The 22,328-nt window shown below is 33.8% G+C and overlaps 4 protein-coding genes across 8 annotated transcripts; 3 read left to right on the top strand and 1 right to left on the bottom strand.

Annotated features, from left to right (window-relative positions):
• The first annotated feature begins 91 nt into the window (after positions 1 to 91).
• LOC108228110 (BAG family molecular chaperone regulator 7) lies at positions 92 to 2,974 on the top strand. Its single transcript, XM_017403597.2, has 3 exons — positions 92 to 799; positions 1,384 to 1,668; positions 2,577 to 2,974. The coding sequence occupies exons 1-3, from the start codon at positions 197 to 199 to the stop codon at positions 2,787 to 2,789; spliced, it is 1,101 nt and encodes a 366-aa protein (XP_017259086.1). The 5' UTR covers positions 92 to 196; the 3' UTR covers positions 2,790 to 2,974.
• A 2,537-nt stretch (positions 2,975 to 5,511) lies between these two features.
• On the top strand, positions 5,512 to 10,194 carry LOC108225322 (trehalose-phosphate phosphatase A). 5 transcript variants are annotated; one of them, XM_017400161.2, is made up of 12 exons: positions 5,512 to 5,639; positions 7,018 to 7,335; positions 7,443 to 7,583; positions 7,720 to 7,791; positions 7,894 to 8,016; positions 8,113 to 8,169; positions 8,282 to 8,383; positions 8,476 to 8,553; positions 8,651 to 8,720; positions 8,809 to 8,879; positions 8,993 to 9,085; positions 9,877 to 10,194. In XM_017400161.2, exons 2-12 carry the CDS (start codon positions 7,048 to 7,050, stop codon positions 9,934 to 9,936), a joined length of 1,155 nt encoding a protein of 384 aa, XP_017255650.1. In that variant the 5' UTR covers positions 5,512 to 5,639; positions 7,018 to 7,047; the 3' UTR covers positions 9,937 to 10,194. The 5 variants fall into 5 exon arrangements, with proteins under 5 accessions (XP_017255650.1, XP_063936672.1, XP_017255653.1 ...); XM_064080602.1 differs by lacking the exon at positions 5,512 to 5,639 and adding an exon at positions 6,047 to 6,134; XM_017400164.2 differs by lacking the exon at positions 5,512 to 5,639 and adding an exon at positions 6,447 to 6,528.
• Positions 10,195 to 13,562: 3,368 nt separating this feature from the next.
• Positions 13,563 to 17,423, top strand: LOC108227241 (monocopper oxidase-like protein SKU5). The gene is made up of 9 exons (XM_017402289.2): positions 13,563 to 13,790; positions 14,410 to 14,519; positions 14,610 to 14,880; positions 14,969 to 15,104; positions 15,198 to 15,564; positions 15,972 to 16,337; positions 16,445 to 16,523; positions 16,708 to 16,913; positions 17,039 to 17,423. Exons 1-9 carry the CDS (start codon positions 13,659 to 13,661, stop codon positions 17,127 to 17,129), a joined length of 1,758 nt encoding a protein of 585 aa, XP_017257778.1. The 5' UTR covers positions 13,563 to 13,658; the 3' UTR covers positions 17,130 to 17,423.
• A 46-nt stretch (positions 17,424 to 17,469) lies between these two features.
• On the bottom strand, positions 17,470 to 19,803 carry LOC108227242 (probable pectinesterase/pectinesterase inhibitor 59). The gene is made up of 2 exons (XM_017402291.2): positions 18,759 to 19,803; positions 17,470 to 18,285 (listed from the first exon to the last, which is right to left on the bottom strand). The coding sequence occupies exons 1-2, from the start codon at positions 19,675 to 19,677 to the stop codon at positions 17,591 to 17,593; spliced, it is 1,614 nt and encodes a 537-aa protein (XP_017257780.1). The 5' UTR covers positions 19,678 to 19,803; the 3' UTR covers positions 17,470 to 17,590.
• Positions 19,804 to 22,328: the final 2,525 nt, after the last annotated feature.

The following is a 22,328-nucleotide window of genomic DNA, read 5'->3' as shown; positions in this document are numbered from 1 at the left end:
TCCAAGTTCCTTATCTACAATTTAATAAATTCTTGGGTAATAATTGAGTAGATAATAATGACACACAGCTGCTGAAATCTCACGTGCTATATCATCCACCAACTCACAATAATAATGTCATCTTCACTTCTCCCCTGTTTCGCTCTTTCACATCTCACTATCTCACACTCCCCAACTCGCTAAACGCAACTCAACAATGAGTCGACTCACCGCACTCGAACTCATCGACCTCACCACCCCTTCTCTCTTCTTCGAACAAACCACCCAAATCTTCTCCCCCTTTCTCACCCAGCCCCTTGATCTCCTCGTCACACCCCCCTTCTTCGACCTCCTCGAGCCCCCAACTCAACTCGTGACTCGCCGAGTTACCCCCACCGAGTTCTACCTCCAGTCCCTCTCCGACCGCCTCACGGCGCTCGAGTCCACCATCCTCCCTCCCAAGCCCAAGCCAAAGCTAGATCGCAAGTACACGTGGACGGCCGAGATCAGCAGCGATGAAAAGGACGGTCTGGATCGCAAGTACAAATTGACGACTGAGATTAAAGGGGGGAAGAAGAAGGAGGAGAAGTCGTACAAATGGACGGCGCAGATTAAAGGCAAAGGGGACAACGCTAAGGTGAATCGGAAGTATACTTTTGAAGCTTGTGTTGACAATGCTGAGGGTGAGTTGAAGAAGGAGAAGGAGAAGAAGAAGAAAAACGACGTCGTTTACAAGAAGATCAAGAAAGTGGCTGCTCCTGCTCGTGTCGTCGAGATCGAAGAAGAAGAAGCTGATCAGGGCGCCATTGTGCTCAGACAGGTAGATTTTTGTATAAAGATACTCTCGCTTTATGTAGTTTTTGTTGTTTCTTTCGGATATTTTTGTGATTTGGAGCTCAATTGATGGTTTTCGCTTGATATGATAATTCGAGGTTTATATGTGAATGATCAATTAATTAAGATGTTTTGATTTGATTAGATGTTGAAGATCTGTTTTTTAAGTAGTTGGTTTGTAATTTTATTGGTTAATTTGTTTGGTTATGTATTTATAGTTATGAAACTATGAATCACGGGCCAGACTACTGTTATTCTACAAATCTAGGGCATTTGTAGTAGAAATTAAGATATTCTTGTTTTCGGGACATCATAGTTTGTATATAACACACACACAGAGACACTTGTTGTGCTTTTAGTTGTTTCTTCCTCATAGTCATAAAAGTTTCAGTATGTGAGTTGGTAACCGAAATGTAAGTCGACGATAGTTAAGCCTTTAAGTAGGCAACTTTAAATGTAAAAGATCTCTGATTGCGTCTGTTCTATTGGTGTAAAAGCACTTGGCCTATCATTTCTAAGATTAGATGTGATAGATATGTTTTTTCAAGTAGTTAGTTTGTCATGTTGTAGGCATTTGCTAAGAGAGCTGCTGCAAAGAGCAAGGGGAAGAGGAAGGAGTTGTCCTATCAAGATGCAGCAATTATGATACAAGTGAGCTTTAGGGCTTATCTCATTCGGAGGTCTCAGGCGCTCCGTGCACTCCGTGAGCTGGCAGTGGCAAAAGCTAAGCTGAAGGAGCTCAGGGCCTTGTTTAATAATTTTACTTACCGTCGTCGGCTGACTCTTAATGCTGAAGAGAGGCAAAAGTTCTCTGAGAGGATTATTGTGCTGCTTCTCACTGTTGATGCTATTGAGGTATTGTTTGCGCTGCTTGTGTATTTGTATTCTTCTCAGGCTAGTTTTAGAAATTTCAGTACCTGTGTTGTGCTTTTTCTTGATCATTAAATATTGTATATACTCCACACACACACACACACACACCAGTTGCTGAATGTTGGTTTTCAATATGACAAGTTGCATATTTGCGTGAAGATTGGTATAATTGGTTGCTCACACTACCCGTACTGTTGTTTTTGCTTGACGCTATATAATTTTAGGGTCAGTCTTGCTTAGTCTCATCTGTTGCCCCTAGAATCAATAGCATGTAATCTGCAGATCTAATGGTTTCTGAGAATTTGTTGTGGGAAGGAAGGGTTATGACTTATGACCAAAGTAGATGTGCTTGAAGCGGTAAATTGAGTTTTTTGTGTCTGAATTAAATAATATATATAATATACAGAACATATCTGTGCAATATTTGACAATATGTGTGGCGTTGCATTATCCCGCCACCATTATGATGGTTGTGCCCAGTGAGAAAATGCACTTTTTCATCATTTCAGAACTAAATGTTTAGAAGTTAATGTTTTATCTATTACATGCATTTTTTGACGTTCTCGCATGTTTTCTGCTCATGTGAATAATGCTATGTTATTGTTTGTTCTCGCATGTTTGCTGCTCACGTGAATAATGCTATGTTATTCTGCATATAGTCAACTTCACGCTGACTTTAAATTGTACCATTTCAGAATGACAACTCACAAATATGTATGGTGTAATTTATGTAAATTCTGGCGTACCAACTCACATTGCATTTTATCATATTTATGTGAAAGGTTTTCTACCTTTTGCAAATAACTTAAAGCTTTCTGGTTTTAGCTATTTTATTGATTTTTTTTGCACCGGAATACGTTTTCCATTTACTATTTGTCTATACTCTATAGGGTGCTGATGTTATGGTGCGAGCTGCAAAGAGGTCAATGGTGGATGAGTTGGAAGCAATGCTAGATGTTGTAGACCCCCAGCCTCAAGGAAGGTCTCTCTCAATGAGGAGAAGAACATTTGATATGCCTGATGGCGTCATTCAAAAGGAAATTGCTGCAGGTGTGGCACAGGTTGTCCAAATGATCAGTGAGGAAGAAGATGTATCGTCGTAGAACAGTGAGATCCCCAATGGTGTTGTATTTTCGTCGCAGGTCCTCTCTATTTAGTACTCTCGAGACTTGAGAGCATGCCAATGCTTGTAAGCTAGATCTTATTTTAACTTTAATTCCTGGAAGACCGTTCATCATCTTGTATTGCAGGTTAAACAGCGTTGTGTATTGGCTTTGCATTTTGCTTACACACTTGATCTCGTTGCCATGTGAGCTAGTTTCTGTTCTGGATTATTGTTCTCCAGTTTCCGTTAAAATTTCCAATTAGCTTAATTTACTTAAGATTGGTTCCTCTTTTTTTTTTCTTTTTTTTTTTCTCATTTTAAATTTTAAGATAAAAAGTATATATTTGTGTGTCAAGTCAAAAACTGAATTGAGATTAAAAATATAATCATTATTCAGGGGAGTTATCAAATTTATTGTTATTATACTTTTGACTTCATGTCATGTAGGTTATAAAAGCATCTGCATTGCTAGTAAATCATTTCTTAAACAATAATATAAATAATATTATGATATGTGATTCCGAGTGAGTTAATATATTGAAAAAATATGAGAATTTCAATGTTTTATTTTATATTTTAACTCATTGTTCATTTTTTTTATTTTTTTAATATAAAAGAGACGTAAAAATTAATTAAAAGACAGATTGGAGGGAAATTAATATTATATTCATAATTTAAATGGTAAGAGGTGCGATGCCTTTCATTTTTAGTTAATTGAGGGTGTTTAATGTTTTATAAATAAGTCTTTATTTCTCGAAAGAAGATGAGAAATATCTCCTTTTTTTCTGAAAATAATTATTTATTTTTAATAAAAATAAATATTAACAACTTTCTTATATTATTTTAAAAAAATTAGATAAATATAGAACTTTTATCGAAAACATGCCCTCATTTTCGGGATGACTTTTTAGCTTAATACCATCAATATAATAAACCTCAACTTTGTATTAATGAGTTTGAGTGTTTGACCTACGTTTCAGCAGTGTTCTAAAAATCCCCGATTAATCTCCAGCAAGGTCGGTCACCGATCCGATTTTTGAAATCCGATTAATCCTTATATATATTTCATAATCGAAGTATATGTGATAAATTATTAAAATTAAAATACTATATTACTTTAAATATGAATAATTATAGAGTTTATAAATATAATAAATATATTAGTTACTAAATAGCTAATATAATAATAACTAAATTTAAATAATATTTTAACATTAAAATAAATCCGATTTTAACTCCGATTAATCCTTCCGATTAATCCCCGATTTCCGATTAATCCTTGAATCGGTAGCTCAACCGATTATGTCCGATTCCCGATTTCTGTAACACTGCGTTTCAGTAATAAATGATTTATTTTTAAAAAAATAATATTAAAATGTACTCCCTCTATCCCCTCATTTTTTATGTTACTTTTCAGCATGTTTTTTCAAACTCATTCAAAATATAGTTCTAATATAAATATTTTTAAAAAAAATTTCGGAATTAAATTCTGATATTTAAACTCTTTTTTTTTTTTTACCAATATATTTTATATAAAGGAGTTTCAAAATGCCTGAACGTAAACCAGCACACCAAGGAGGGAGTAATATTCTGTGTACAAAATTGACCAGATACATTCACGAGCCGCACAGGCCACAGAACATGATTGTACTAGGTAACGATGGGCCGAACTCACCAAACTAGACCCCTTTCAAGACCTGTTTGATGAGTCAGCAACCAGCTGTAATAAAAAGCGAAACTGGCATTTTACTTTCATGGGTCCATTTTCAACCAGCCACATCAGCTCCTACTCTACATAAACAATTAATGGGGGTGTTTGGGGAGGGCTTAAAAGCCCAGCTTCTGGATTATAAGTTATAAGCACTTATTCGTACCGTTTGTGTAAGAAGTCAAGAAGCACTTATAAAAAGCTAGGAATGCTAGCTTTTGTTTCAGGACTTCTACTTATTTGCCAAACACTTTAACCACTTATAAGTCTTAATTTACTTCTAACTTCTGCTCCACTTATTTATTTTAAGCAAAAAACACTTATTTTAAGGTTACCCAAACGCCCACAATGTTTCCATATACGTTCAAGAAAAGTCAATGCTCCACGTCGACACCCTGTCATCGGCGTGGACCCCTCTCGTTAATAAATGGTTAAACGTTTTCCTCGCCGTTAAAAAAAATTTCTATATTTAAAATAACAAAAACAAAAAACGGAACTTAATAAGTAGTAATATACAAAAACTAAATTGGTCAAGATGCTCAAGATTTAGTCGATCAATTTAGTTATTTAAAATCAAAAAGATTCCTTGGAATCTCATGAAATATCACATCAAGTGATATGAAAATTATTTTATAATAAATAGTCCTTTACCACTTTGATTCTAATCTTTTAAGAAATGATTCTGTTCAAATTTAACTTATTTTAATTCTTATAATAAAGTAGGCGAATTTATAATATATATATTTTTAATATCCATACCTTTTCTAGTATTTTTGTTAATTATTAAAATTAATAATATAAAATATGAAATTAACCAATTTGATGGAGCAAAATAAAGGATGCCAATTTTTTTTTTGAGAAATAAAAGGATGTCAATTTTAATCTCAGGGAGAAAGTATTTAAAGAAAGTTATAATAATATAAAAATCTGCGTCACTAACAGTTGAAAAATTCAAACAAAGATTATAAAAACATCAGAAAATTTGATTAGTGGACACGTCTCCATCTTTCAATATCAAATCTCCCACCTATATAAAACCCCCGCTACTCTTTTTCCCCTTCTTCTCCCCCACCTATACACACAAACATAAAACTACACACACACACACAACACACCATCGCTCTTCTCACCATTTCCAAGGTAAATCCCCTTATTTTTTCGCTACTTGTATTCTCATTTTCAAACCCTTCCAATCAGATTTATTTATTTCGCAATTAGTTTAAATAAAGTGATTATCTATATCTGGCCTGGACTTTTTGTGTTAGAAATAATAGTTTAGATTCAATTTTCTGGTTATGTATGTGTTTGTTTGTTATTTGCTAGTGGTTGAGTTTGTTATATTTCTGTTACTAATTCGGTTATTTCTGTTCATAGCTAACTGCAACTATGTGGACATTGTGTTGTTTATTTCTGTGATGTGGTGCATTAATTTTTTTCCTTGTCGTGTCGGTGCGACTTTTTCTTGTGTTTTTTTGAATAGAATTTTGTGATAATTTTAGTGTACTAATCAAGAATCAATTAGAGTTGGTTAGGTTATTGAAGATTCCTGCGAGAAATTTCTCGTGAAGTTAGGCCACTCTCAAGAATGTGGAATTGTGATGAAAGGCCACTTTCGAATGTATAATTGGTAATTAGGTACGTTTAATATTTGGTGTGACAATGTGGTATAGTGTCAGCCGACAGTTCAATTTTTTACAATCACCTGCTCCATTAGGGATGTTTTTAGCCAATAGAAAGCTTCTTAATCGGTACAAATGTACCTGCCCCCTTTTACTTGATTTAGACGGAGGATGTGTGGTTGCTACATTACTAGTTTATTGCCATGTGGTTATAGTAATTTAATAAAGTTCTTATTGGCTGCAGAAATATTTCTTCATGAATCCGGTTTTGTGGGCCAATTACATTTTAATACTAGCTCCTTTTTGGAAAGAACTAATGATATGTGTTTATTTCCATGTGTAACATGTAGTTGGAACTGGAACTCCAATAATTTCTTCGGCTATTTTATATTGTATAGAAAGAGCACATGGTATCTCTACAGTCTCACCATTACATCTGTTTAGTGTTTTGTTTTCTTTCTTGACAGCTATTCGAGTTACTTTGTTGTTTGAAGTGGTTGTTGGGTGGCGTTTCAATTTTTTCAACTAAGTTGGGGTAAATTAGTATGACCATCTAAAGTGTAGAAGAATCTTTCTGATAGCAGTGTTTGCAAAACTCTGAGTTATTCAGTGCTTATATGTAGCTTACTGAAGCTTAAGACAATTGTTTTGCCTCTAATTCTTATACAAGCCAGTCTAGACGTCACTTTTCAATTTTTACTGATATGTGCATAAGGTTCCAATTTTAGCGTATCTGTGTACTAGTACTCTCTTTTCTTAGTTTCTGACTATTGGTCTTAAAGACCGTCTAGGATCTGTTTCGTACTTGTAGCAACTGTTGAACAGTAGAAGTGAATGCTTGCTTGTATAGCATCTATGGTTGTGACATATTGATCTGATATGCTTGTTTGTCATTTCAGGAAAACTGTATCTAACACAAACTGTATCTAATGGAATTGGAAACAAATCACAATGCTTCAGTTCTCAATAATTCATCTCCGAAGAACAATTCAAGATTAGGCCCACATTCAGGTCTGCCGAAATATCCTACCTCGGGTGCAGTGTCCTCTTCAAGTCTTCACTTGACAGTTCCAAGGAAAAAGACAGGCCTACTCGATGATGTACGGTTGAGTGGTTGGTTAGATGCCATGAAATCTTCATCTCCCACTCAATTGGAGCCATCCAGAGATTCTGCCACTGAATTAACTGATAAAGAAATTGCATACCGCAATTGGATGGTAAGTAAATTTTATCATACAGTTTTCCTGCTTTTTGTTTGGGTATTAGATCTATCCTTTTCCTATATTAGCACCTGAACTTAAACTGCTCTTCTGGTTTAATGCAGCTCAAGTATCCATCTGCACTTGCATCCTTTGATAAAATAACTACTTATGCTAAGGACAAGAAAGTGGTTTTGTTCCTGGACTATGATGGGACTTTATCACCAATAGTGGACAATCCGGATCAAGCTTTTATGTCTAATAATGTGAGCATCTACTGGATTGTCTGTTACTTTTATTTGCTATTCTTCCTAAAGTTTTCATTTGGTTTTTGAGAACATTTAGTATTGTTAAAGTCATCCTCATCCTTCGATTCTACCATATTGGTTACAACATTTTTAGATGCGCATGGCTGTTAAGAATGTGGCAAAATACGTTCCAACTGCAATTATTAGTGGGAGAAGCCGTGACAAGGTACTTGCTAGTGCACTACTGTAATGATAATGTATCTATTGCTATTTTCAAATACAGTGTTTTGCTTCTTTTTGCTATTAAGTTAATACCCTCTATTTTCAGGTACTTGAGTTCGTTGGACTGACAGAACTCTACTATGCCGGCAGCCATGGGATGGACATTATGGGCCCCGTTAGCGCTAATACTGATGGTCATACAAACTGTGTTAGGTCTACAGAGAAGCAGGTTGTGATAAGCATGGCGTAAATATTTCCATATATGTATGGATATCATTAACGTTTTCTCTGTTGCTGATTATGTTAATTATGTTTATTACGATAGGGCAAGGAAGATAACTTATATCAGCCTGCCAGTGAATTTTTGCCAATGATTGATGAGGTACACACCGAAGCATTTTTATTGCTGTTTAGTTATCATATTATGCTGTTTAGTTAGTCATTTATTTATTATTGTACTATTAAATGATCACTTGATTATTATTATCGATCAGATACGCAAATCCCTTGTTGAAATTACCAAAGATATAGAAGGAGCCAAAGTTGAGGACAATAGATTCTGTGTCTCTGTTCACTACCGTAACGTAGAAGAGAAGGTAAGAAATGTTCTATGTCAGAAAATGTAACGAACTATGGTTGCTTTTCTGGTAAGGATTGATATATATTGTGTTCTTTGCTATCATTGCAGAGCTGGACAACAATTGCACAATCAGTCCATGATATCATGAAGAACTACCCTCGACTTCGGTTAAGCCATGGGCGGAAGGTTCGCCTCTAAGCCAGTCTGTGAATTGTTTTGTGCACTTGCAGCGATGTATATTTGTTAAATTTAGTCTAATTACTTTTTCACATTCTTTATTTAGGTTCTAGAGATCAGACCTGTGCTTGATTGGGACAAAGGCAAGGCTTGTGAGTTCCTACTTGAATCATTAGGTGAGTGAAGCAATTTTACTTCTGGTGGATTCATAGAAAAGTAATTACTTGCTTGCTAAGCCAAATGATTGTTGCAATGATGATGTAGGTTACAGTAATTGTGACACTGTGCTCCCCATATATATTGGTGATGACCGAACTGATGAAGATGCATTTAAGGTAATCATGCCAGCATTTTTTTAAATTCTCTCTCTCAAAAGAAAACTTGTTATCCCTCTTAAAAGAAATCATGTTTCGGAGGACAGATAAAGTTCTAATCAAATCATTTATAGGTTCTGAGAGCTGGTAACCAAGGTTTTGGTATCTTCGTGTCTTCTGCGCCCAAAGCAAGCAATGCATTTTACTCTCTCAGAGACACATCGGAGGTGATGTTACTGTTTAGATTTTCTTTTTTTCTTTGTTTTGGGGGGGGGGGGGGGGGGGGGGTGTAATTTAGTATCTAATTACATAATGCAGATTTTTGAACACATTAACAATGTTTTGATTCGTTACTATTTTTGTAGAGTGCCAACTTGATCGATGTAGATAGTATGCTACCTTTAATAATTATCAATTACTCCCTCCGTCCCAGTCATTTGTATACAAATGGCTGGGACACGGAGACCAAGAAATTGGGTAAAAAATGAGTAAAGTTGGATGAAAAGTGGGTATAGTGGTGGGACCCATTTATATTTAATAATTAATTTGAGATAGTGGAGAAAAGTAGTGGGTGTAATAGTGTTTATATTATTATAGAATAGAGATAGTGGAAGAAAGTAGTTGGTGTAATGATGTTTTATATTATAAAAGTTTACTACTTTTGGAATATATACAATTGATGGGACGTCCCAAAAAGGAAACTGTATACAATTCATTGGGACGGAGGGAGTAGTGTCCAGTAGATGTCCTTAATAAGTCGGTGGAAGAAGGGGCTCTAACATATCCGACTTAGTATGTATGTGTGTAAATAGGGATTTATTTTCCCTTCCCTCACTCCCAAGAGACAATGAGCTGATGCTGCTAGGGTTGGCCTAGTAAGCCGTGAACTGTATTCACCCCACATATTGCTTCACTTGTTGAATTCCATTATTATCTCTACCAAGCCCTTCCTTGGATCATGTTTGTCCTCTCTCTGTGTTCCTAAATAAAGATCACCTTCTCCTTCATGTATGTGCAGGTCCTGGAGTTCCTCAAGTCACTAGGAAAGTGGAAGGAAGCAAGTGCTTTACAATTGTGAATTACGTAAAAAAAAATTAGAGGCAGTTATACCTAGAAGATAATGCTGGTACAAAGCTGTGAATCAATTATCTTACAGTCTCCCTGTTAGGACAGATAAATTCCATATCGTGGTTAATTAAATTGCAGTGTTTTATTTCACCTTTATAGTTTTGGTTGCTAGGTTTCCTAAAAGGCAACCTATGTTTTTGGGCATTTAACAATAAATTGTTTATTTTACTGTTGGCAACGTTATATGTTATTGTGGTTACCCGGCCTAGATCCCATGCTACTTTTAATATATGTTATAAGTTATATTTTAATGTTTTTAATTTATTTTATTTAAAGTTACTTCAATCCTTTTATTAGGGTTTCAACCTGTATTTGATTCCAAGTATGAATACAACAATATATTTTTCGTTTTATCAAATGGTTACTTATATGTTTCTACATGCATATTATGAAATTATTAAAAAGCTATAGTAAATTGTTTTTCTTAATTGTATTTTTCCTATTATATATTAACTTAAGTATTACATCTATTACCTTTTTACTATCATTGTGGACCCCCTGACAACTAACAACCAAAACACCTAAATTCATTACCCTTATAATTTTAAGGGTTGGTGTAGGGCGTACCCCCAACCGGCCATGGCTTCACTGGCCATTAATCTCATGCCAAGTTAAAACTGTTTTCAGAGAATCTGATCAATGTGACCTCTCACTTCTTTAAACAATAAAACAAGAAAAGTTATATTTTGATTTAAATTCTAATTTGCAATAAATCTTTCCATTTTTTTAGTTATTTGTTTGAGGAGAAAATTTACCTCTAAATAAATTGTCATTTCTTCTTTTTTTACACAATAAATATTTGAACATTTTTCAAGATATGTTTTTAAGATGTATATTATTTTTCAAGATATACCTTAAAGGAGGGAATATTTGTATTTATATTTATTATATTAATTATATATATCAAATACTAGAAGATCTTGAAAATATTAATAAAATTGTAAACAATTATAAATGATCTAAATGTAAGAATAAACTTTCATAAATACTATTAAAACTGCAAGTACACATACAAACTATTATTGTAAAAAATAAATAAAATACGAATATTACGTGCTAAGTAGGGCTAACGATTAACCATGAACCATTATCCATGGGGCCTATCAAAATTCTTAGAATAATCATAGTTTTGGGTGACAGGTGGAGACCACTTGATAAAATAATAGTGCTGCTCCGATTGCAGATTCCAATAATCCGACCGTTAGGCGTGATTGTCGCTATTAACCGGTAGCGGCAGGTCACCGTAAACTGACTCCTTATAGAGTCCATTAATTAAGGAGTGGCTCTGTGACTATCAATACTGATTAGTGAGAGATATGTGTAGCTCCCGGTGGCTACAGACCCAGATTACATACATGTGTGAAGCCCGGTTCGGGAAAAAAATAGAGAAGAATACTATTTAAATCTGATTTTATTTTTGAACCCAGTCAAAAGCCTGATAAAATATGATTATTAGGCTAAAATATGATATTATAATATTTTATTTTTCAGGATGATATTATAATATTTATTTATGTAAACTTTTATACTAATCACAAATGAAAATAGTTTACACACACATAATTTTATGTTCACGATTAAAAACTAATAATTATTATAATTTGATATATTATTAGGAAAGTCTATTGATTTGAATAATATAATAATTATATTAATGATATATCATTTTTAATAGGGAAATCTACAAAACTACCTACCTTTTCTTTAATTATTTACAAAAATACTACCTTCCAGAATTCTTTTTAAAAATACCTTTTCATAAAATCTTTTTTTCAAAAATACTGTTTGCAACTTTTGCAACCTCATCTGCAACTCCAGGCGGCGCCAGCCGTGTTGCAACCTCTTTTGCAACTTCATATGCAACCGAATTCCGAAAATAATGCAACCGAATTCCGATATATATATATATATATATCGATTCCGAAAATGAGGTCGAAAACGACATTTGAAAACTGAAACTTGAAATCAGGATTTGTAATTGCATATATGGTTGCATATGGTTGTATTCAGTTGCATATGGTTGCATTCAGTTGATTCTATTGTAATCTAATGGCCCCGCCAGGGGCACACCATACATCTGTTGTTACTTACAGTTTTCAGTTGCATTTAGTTGCAACTGAGGTTGCAAATGAAGTTGCAAAAGTTGCAACTGCAGTTGCAACTTTGCAACTTCATTTGCAACCTCAGTTGCAACTTTTGCAACCTCATTTGCAACTTTTGCAACTTACAGTTTTCAGTTGAACTAGTTGCAATTGCAGTTGCAACTGTTGCAACTTTCCATTTTTATTTGCAACTTTTGTAACCTCATTTGCAACTTTTGCAACCTCATTTCCATTTTTATTTGCAACTTTTGCAACCTCATTTGCAACTTTTACGGCTGCGCCGCCCAAGGTTGCAAATGAGGTTGCAAAGGTTGCAAATCGTATTTTTGAAAAAAAATTTTTATGAAAAGGTATTTTTAAAAACAATGAAAAAGATGGTAGTATTTTTAAAAAAATAATTTTACAGATGGGTATTTTTAAAAAGATCCCTTTTTAATAGGGTTTTGGTCCCTTTATGTGTATACTTAGATTAATATTTAGTGATATAATATTATAATATTTTTTAACATATTTAACATTTTTTTAACCATTAGATGGATAAAATACTCATTTCAGTCGTCTACTTAAAAAAAAAAATTGTTGATCGGACAAATCCGAATTGATTTAAAATAATTCTAATTACGTATCATAGTATTTTAAAACATTGTTTCAAATCTCAATTATATATTTTCATATTTTCATTTTTTTTAAAATTCAATTAATCAAGATATGAACTCTCAAAATATTAGAAAATAAAAAATTAGACTATACACTTGAAAATATGTGAAAAGTATTTATTACTCTGGCAACAAAAAGCCTAATCATCATCATATATATATAATTATATGTTGGATATCTTATTAAAATTTTAAATCTTTTTTTATCATATTTTATAAATATAATTTATCATATATATAAATTTAAATATTTAATAATATATTAATTTTGAAATATAACAACAATCCATGCCATCTATTAATATATTTGATAATATAATATTTTATTTATAATAATTCAAAATATTTATAATATAGATCACAATAGATAAAATTTCATAAATTTCAACCATTGTTATTTATCACATTTTATAATTTTATAATTAGTTATTAATTTATATGTGAGATGACTTGTATTCGATGTATAGTTAGAAGATATATATAAATTGTTCATGTACAACTGTGGATTTTATTTTATAAGCGATTGTTATAGTATAATTATCTGTACAAAATAGACGTGTATAATTTAAAATTATTTTAAGAAGCAATAATTTGAGTCTCCGCAGCGGTGATGAATATTTAAACTCAGACATAAACAAAAGACATTGACTAACTACCAAACTACTTTCATTAAATTACATATTTCAAGCCAAGAAATGAACATAAAAAACAGAAAAATAAAAAATACAACTCAGCACAACAGCTAACAAAGGAGAAAAAAGAAAAGAAAAAAAGACAACACAGCAGAACTGGCTTGACAGGTAACAAGTTGCAACACTTTGAAACAAACATAAACACAGCCGTTTTAGTAAAACCCCCACGTTTCCATTTAAAACCCCACAAAATCCGCTTCAGACAAGAACATTTGAACTCCAATGGCGATGTTTGAGTTAAGATTAGTTCTCATTTGTTTACTGTTTAGGCTTTGTTTTAGTGAAGATGCTTCCAAGTATGTTACATTGGAACTCTCTTACATTACTGCCTCCCCTCTTGGTGTTCCCCAGAAGGTTCTTCATTCTTTTTCAACTTCTCTAACTATTTCCGATGTTTTACTTGTACAAACATATGGTGGTGTTTGTGTACTTGGGTTTTAAGTTGTCTGAGTGGAGCTTAATTTTGGAGGTGATGTTGTGTGTGTTTGAGACAGATTCTTAAGTAAATTACAATCTGGGAAGTGCTGTAGTTGAGGTTAGATGAGATTTATCATTTATACCATTTTCAACCTGTATCGAAAGATAATAGAATTGGTTCAATTGAGCATTGTGTGCACAAGTGCACATGTTTGAAATAATTTATGGGGAATGTTGTGCTTGGCGCGATTGTTAAGTGTTGCTTGATTTGCACTTATATCGCTAGGTCATGGATTCAGTTATCCTGAAAGAACAGAATCTCTGAGCACTCGGTACAATCTTAAGACCTTGAAATGATTTGTGTGATTGAAGTTCTGTGGATTTATTAAATACTTGTTATAACTGTTCAGTATTGCCTCAATTATTATATTGATTAAATAAGTGATGTTATTTGGACGGTAATATAAGTTACAGATATGGTAATAAAGCAATTTGGGTTGTGAATTGCCAGCTTTTGGATTATACTTAGATATTGTGGACTTTTTTTGTTTTGCAGGTTATAGCAGTTAATGGAAAGTTTCCAGGTCCTATTATTAATGTAACCACTAATGAAAATGTCATTGTGAATGTGAGAAACAAATTGAATGAGAATGCCCTTTTAACATGGTAGGTTGTGTTTTTTACTCTATGTACTATTCAAGGTTTTCATTTCAAGAATGTATTTTGAGGGTGCAAGTATTCTGTTTTGGTGTTTAGGCCTGGAGTACAGATGCGCCGTACTTCTTGGCAAGATGGAGTTCTTGGAACCAACTGTCCCATTCGACCAGGGTGGAACTGGACCTATCAGTTCCAGGTTAAGGATCAGATTGGTAGCTTCTTTTACTTCCCCTCGCTCAACTTTCAGAGAGCATCAGGTGGTTTTGGTTCTTTTGTTATTACTAATCGGAAAGTTATCTCGCTGCCATTTAATATGCCTGATGGGGATATAGTCATTCTTATGGGCGATTGGTATACCAGAAGCCACACGGTTGGTGATTGGTATTGCTTTATACATGTTAAGTGTATATCATTTTCATTTTCTTTATATTTGCCTAAATTTAGTTTCTTAAATATAGGCCCTGAGGGCATCCCTTGATTCGGGCAAGGACCTGGGAATGCCAGACGGTGTCCTGATTAATGGCAAGGGACCTTATCAGTATAATGCGAGTGTACCAAATGGCATTGAATATGAAACAATTAATGTTGATCCAGGTAATACTAAGCTGTCCTCAATGAATTTAAGCATTACATGTGTAATTGACCCTAGTGTCCTTTCAAGTATTAACTGGCATTGTCATTGTTTAGGCAAAACCTATCGGGTTCGTGTGCACAATGTTGGTGTCTCAACATGTCTGAACTTTCGTATTCAAGGCCACAATATGCTATTGGCAGAGGCCGAGGGATACTATACGCAACAAAGTAATTATACTAGCTTAGACATCCATGTTGGGCAATCTTATTCTTTTCTAGTTACTATGGATCAGAATGCAAGTAGTGACTACTACATTGTAGCGAGTCCTAGATTTGTTAATCAATCAATTTGGCAGAGAGTTACTGGTGTTGCTATCTTGCATTACTCCAATTCTAAAGGAAAGGCGACTGGTCCTCTTCCTGATCCTCCTAATGATGTTTACGATACATCATATGCAGTGACCCAAGCAATGTCCATCAGGTCCCTCTTTCTTTTTCAGTTCAAATTCTCTTTATTATGTTAATAGTTGTAACATGTATAATATCTGGTATCTTGTATAAGTAAGTATGCACATATATATACTAAAATAGATGTAGATCATGCACACATTTTGCAAACTTGTTGATTTTGTAAAGAAAAGATAAAAAGTTTAGTTACAGATATATAGTGATGACGGGTAAAGATTAAATTATGGAAAGAATTGTGTCACGGCAATTCCGCAGCTGAGAGTTTCTACTTAAATGAATTGTTATATCATTATTTATGAAGCTAAGGATGAATGTTGGCATTGTGATAACACCTCAAGTGAATGTCTTCCATAATATTGAATTATATGACTGCTAGAGGTCTCATCCTTTCTTGATTTGTGAACTTACTCTATTGCTCAGGCAAAATGTCTCAGCAAGTGGTGCTCGTCCTAATGCACAGGGGTCTTTCCATTATGGTCAAATTCAAGTGACCGAGACAATTGTCTTGAAGAATGTGCCGCCAGCTATAATTGATGGAAAACTCAGAACTACATTAAATGGCATTTCATTCGTCAATCCTGATACTCCAGTCAGGCTTGCGGACAAGTTCGATGTCAAGGGGTCTTACAAGCTTGATTTCCCAAGTAGGCCACTCAATAGACCACCTCGACTAGACAGATCTATCATCAATGCAACATACAAAGGATTTATAGAAATTGTACTGCAAAACAATGATACTGTAGTTCAGAGTTTTCACATGGATGGCTATTCATTTTTTGTAGTCGGGTACGTTTTTTTTGATGTGTACGACCATCAATGTTTAAAATATTCTAGTATAGTGTATCTTGATATATATATATATATATATATATATATATATTTGAATGGTGTAGGATTGCTTATGGGGAATGGACTCAAAATAGCCAGGGCTCCTACAATAAATATGATGCTATAGCTCGCTCAACCACACAGGTTTGATTTATATATATTCTGGTCTTGTAGTAAAAAAAAATTCATGTGAAATTTACTTTGGCTCTTGCTGTTTTCTACCTTTTCAAGATAATTAGTCTTGTTTGCTCCTCTGTTTTATAAGTTTCTCCTTCACTTGAAATAAATAGTAAATTAATGTATTTTTCTGATTTGTTATCGCTCAAAGGTACTTCCTGGAGGATGGACAGCGATTTATGTATCCCTAGACAATGTTGGAGTATGGAACCTTAGAGCTGAAAACCTAGACAGATGGTATTTAGGACAAGAAACATATATGAGAGTTATCAATTCTGAACCTGATCCTAGCAACAAAACAGAATTCCCTATGCCCGATAATGTTCTCTTTTGTGGTGCTCTCTCACATTTGCAAAAGTACGTTTCCCACCCTCCTCTCTGCTCTCTCTCGATTAATCAAATTCCCCATCTCTCTTGATCGATTAAATCCATTGGTATCATATTGTAAACTCATATTTTGTTTTCGATTTGTTCCTTTTTAGGCAACAGGATCCATCTTCAGCAGCATCAATCAACGGATGGTCAACACTGATTCTCATAACATTATCTGCTATGATATCTACATGGCTATGACCTTCATCGAAATGGCTAGGCATTTTGCACCATGTTGGGCCAGTGGAGAAAGGTATGGTATACTTGTATGGAAGTTGTCTAGATTAACATTGTCCCCCTCCCTTAAAAAAAGATGGTAATTATTTAGTTTTGCAAGTATTTTATCTAGCAGAGTCTTTGCAATGTTACTTGTTTATTTACCTTATTCTACTAGTCCAAAGTACAGAGTGATGCCAATCCACCAAGCTTTTTGTACCAATCTGAGTTGGAATGTTACATTCTATTTATTGAGTATTTCAAATTTTTTTCCTTGTATCTTTCAACTAATTAGGAATCAAATTAGAGTAAGCTGACAAGGGTGTAATAAAAAATCAATATGATTTTTCGTATTTCAGTTATCAATGTAAACAATAATGTACATAATCAATGAACAAATAAATCAAAGCAATCATAAGAATATACGGCACACAATCTAGATATGATCATAGCCCTAGAATAAATGGAACCCCTGTTGAGTATAGCCAGGCCCGACCGGATATAAGTTTAGCGGCTGTGAATTTGGAAGCCTCATCTGCACTAGTAATAATATGGTACCCAGGCCACTTGACCCTATTATCAGTTGCAGAGGCTGGTCCGAAATTCTTATATTCTCCGTAATACAAAGTATCCCAGGCAAATTCTGACTCTAGCCATGATAACCATCCTTGTGGATGTACTAGGGTGTCGAGGTAGGAATTCATCACAACTGTTCGTGAGTATTGCTGCCACGGACGTCCTAGGTATGTCTTAAATTCGTCCAGAACCGGTTTAAGTTCCGGTGCAGCCATGATTCGTGAGTTATGAATAGAAATTCCGGTATTTTGGTAGGGATCACCACGACCTTGAGCTGTTATGACATTTGCTTGGCCATGTAACGGCCTTCTTACGTAGATATTGCAGTTCTGGAATACCACAGCTGCATTCCCGAAAATGAAGTCTATGGTACCATATATGTAACACGATTTGTAAAATTGTCGTTGAGCTAGCACGAAGAGAGTGTCTTGGTATCCCTCGAAAGAGCAGGCATAATATACAGAAAGATCAGATGAAGTTCTTAGTGCAACTGCCTGTCCTTTTTTTGGCCCCGCGGTGTTACGGAATGTAATGCCACGAGCTATAAAACCAACTCCGTCGATCCCTGCGTCATACCAAAAACATATATATATATTAAATACAAAAATAATATTCAGTTGTTAAGGATCTTGAAACAGAAATGAGGTATGACTTAATGACTTAATGTACAGTATCTCCTTCGCTTATTTTACGTAATGTAAATGTTCAAATCTCTAGTGTAATTTACAAGAACTCACCCGAAATAAGTGGTGGTTGCTTAAGATGCTAAACACTCTACTAAATTATATATACACAAGTCGCTGGTGTGAGGATTAAGATCCAGAAAGGGGGAAGGGGTAGTACATGACACGATCTCTTGAATACAGGGACTAAATTAATATGTTAACAAATTTAATCATATTTCCTTGTATAGATTGACACATGGCGTAATTACTCTTATTAGGCCGTGTATTCGATAATTTTATGAATTTTAAGCTAAGTTTTAAAACCATGCATAATAAATGGATAAAGTAAATTTAAGAAAGAGAGTTACTTTACCTACAGTTGCAGAACTGTAAGTTGTGAATCCTGCAAATACACTTCGGCTCCCAGTAATTATGGTGTATCTGAGCCCCTCTCCAACCAGCATAATCTTGCTCAAAGCATGCCCTATCACGATATTTTCGCGGTAAACACCTCTTTTCACATATATGATGAACCTATCATTTCCTTTCCTCACTTTTGCTGCATAGTTAATAGCTGACTGAATGGACTTAAACTTCCCCGACCCGTCTTTGGCAACAATAACGTTTGCTCTCGAAGTCCATGATGTCTTTTGCAGCAGCTTTCGGTCTCTCTTGGTTACCCAACTGGGGAAGTCTTCGTGTTTATCAGATTCTTGTTGTCTGTCGTCTATGGAAAGAGCTCCGTTGATTGCCAAACTGTTACTAATCAACTCTGAGACATTATTTGAGACAAGGGGAGCTATGAATTGGGTCACGTTTAGCTCCACAGAACCTGATCGACAAATCTCAATATTTGTTAGTGCAGCACTCAACCAAGTCTGTGCATCAGAATCAAAAAAACTAGTACTCGTGTTCGTCTTTAGGGCTTCTACTGTTTGGTTGAGTTGATAAATTGTGTTCTGAAATAACGTGCTGCAGTCAAGCCACGCCAACTTTCTTCTTTTGCTGTGACATTGATTCTGAAGATTCTCGGTGCAACTCTGCTCCTGTAAAGCTTTTTCCAGAGCCACTTGAACCAACATCCTTCTAAAATCAACACTATTATTCGGTCTGAAATACTGTTCCCCTTGGCTCAAGAAATACTTGCACGGCTCTGGATGAGGCGTCGTCTCACACCAGGAGTTGATATCACCCTTCAAACCATCCGACTCCAATACGTCTGCTTCAGAAGAATCAACACAATATATAAAGTACAAGTAAATAACAGATAATATCATGATCTTTGTAGCCATTGAAGAATAAGTATATAAATAGCTAGCTAGTATATATAATCACTTTTTCCGTTCTTTTTTTCTTTTTCTTTTTCTCAGGGAATGGATTAAGAGGTATTTGTATTAAGAAAGTATCTGAACAATCTGCTAGGAGTTCTCATTATATATAAGAATCGTGGCTGGCTAGATCGACAAACCGAGTTGACAGTTGGGTTGTTTAAAATGCGAGAAATCGTGCGCTCACAAATTTGAAACTCAAGTTACAGAAGCTCAATACTCCACCATGCATATACTACTAAACAGTTTAGACTTTACAGATATTCAAACCAATGTTCTTTACTTGATAATTACACTATAAGATCCTTGTTATGCGGATCAGAGTGGAGAATTAAGAAAGATGAGAAACCGTGAGGAAGATGCTTCTGGGGTTTAATGCTGACCAGATGCCTAGTGTTTCGAGCTTAGCTTGCTATAGATTGCGCTTCTGCCGTGGGTGATTAATGTGCACAGCAATTCATTCCTATTGTTTACTTCAATTTCAATTTTTTATATGCATAAACTTAAGAATGTCTATTTGCTTCAAGCTCACATCACCTTGCTCATGAAATTTCATGTCCGAAGTTACACTTTTATTAATCTGATTAACATTTTAATGAATGTTATAGGATTTAAGCAATACTTCAGTATGGAGTTCGATGAAATTTCCAATATATTGGACAATTTACGAACAACATTTGAATACCACCAAATTTTAATGAATTTTAAATAATTTTAATTGAATATCATCGAATTTTAAAATATAATTTAATATCTTAGTTGAATACCACAAGATTTTGTAGTATACTTTAAAATCCTAATTAAATACCCCATACATATTTTAAAATCGAGTTGAATACGCTCGGATTTCATAAATTAAAATAAAAAAAATTAAAATCTTAAATCTTATTTGACTTTAAATAGATAGTTTCTTTCGTGCATATACAAGATCTCATTGTTGTGAACAGGGACCAATCAAATATCGCAAACAGAATTTGAAGAAAAAAAATTGAAAATAATTTTTATGATAACTTTTTCTTTTTTTTGAGAAAAATTTTTATGATAGCTAACATTTCATTCATTCTTTTTACCCGACTTCAGCAGATACACACGTGCTATTAGTAAATATAGACAATCCTTGAGCTCGATTTTGTTCATCTACAGCTCAATGCAGCAAGTTCTTCATCACATTCCACTCATACTCCTACAGAGTTTAAGATAATTATCAATTCTATTGAATTTTTAAGTAAGAATATTCAATTAAAACACGGGTATTAATAATTTCTTGCCATGATTTAAGCAAAGTATTGTTGATGCAAGCTGGTTTTGTTTACTAATGAGGTAATTGATATCTGGAACATACATTATTCATTCATCATATCCTAATAATGATGAGTGATCCATTCGTGTTTGAGTAAACGTGTTATTAGTGTACAACTCAAGAAACAGCACGTATCGCTCAAGAAATTAATTACAAGAAGACTATGGAGTAATTTTTTACCATTTCGCCAAAGCCGGGGCCGCAAATCTTTGGCTTCAATCATACTGATTGAATTAAGAAATATTCACGCGGTTCAAAAATTGAAAGTTGTGCTACCAAATTAACTAGCGTTCGATGTACAGAAACACAGTCGATAATTTTAAAGCAACTGAACTGAAGATCGGCTCAACATCCGGAAATTAAGTCCAAAAATGAAGGTAATAATTGCATAATCAACTATCAAGTGTCCTGATGATGCAAATTGCAAAATAAAAATAAAAATTCAAGTACCATCATCTCAGTGGGCTGGCTGAGATTGGACCCTAAAATATTATCTACAATTTGTTTAAGTGTAAGTTTCGACGATATTAACTATATTTATTGATCAAGTTTAAAAATAATACTCCTTTCATTCCAATTTATCTGTTTTGTTTGATTTTTTATGGTCAAATTGACCAAACTTTGACTAGTAATTAGTAATTATTTTTACATGATCTTGAAAGTCGAAAAAATACATTTTAAAGTAAAATAGATATAGATTCTAGTAATATATTTTCCTTATTTTTTTCTAATTATTATATATATGTAAATTTTGGTCAAAATTTGATCAATTTGACTATATTATTATAACTTATAAGGTGATTATAAATAAAATATATCACTTCTAATAATAAATGATACAGAATTTTCTTTCATATATTCGATATATGATTGGGGTTGGCTGTTTTATCTTAATTATCTAATTTCTATAAGTTTTTATTCATATATTCATATATGTATTAATGATTTTTAGTTAAGGTTTAGAGATGTTTTAAGTGATGCATGCTATCTTTAAGTTTTTCAAAAAAAAAAGTTGATGCTATCTTTAAGCCTATTATTCCCTTCAATTTTCTAAAATTTTACTCCATAAACTAATAACTTCTAAACTAAAAAGAATCCTTTTCAGAAAAAAAAAAAAAGAATAAAAAATCTCACAGAATCAAAAATGCTAGAAACCCAAAAAGTTGTCCTATTCTAGAATATAATTTTCCTATCAACAAAAATTATACCTCGTGATTGTGTATAATTTTTAGTTCAAGTAAAAATGAAAATTAATAATTTTCGTAATTTAATTGTAGTAAAAATCTCTTGTAGTACTAGTTTCCGTGACGTATAA

This window comes from Daucus carota, chromosome 6 (genome assembly GCF_001625215.2).
Source record: "Daucus carota subsp. sativus chromosome 6, DH1 v3.0, whole genome shotgun sequence".
Taxonomy (NCBI): Eukaryota; Viridiplantae; Streptophyta; class Magnoliopsida; order Apiales; family Apiaceae; genus Daucus; species Daucus carota.
Note: the sequence above shows the minus strand (reverse complement) of the source record. Positions and strands in the feature narration are given on the sequence as shown.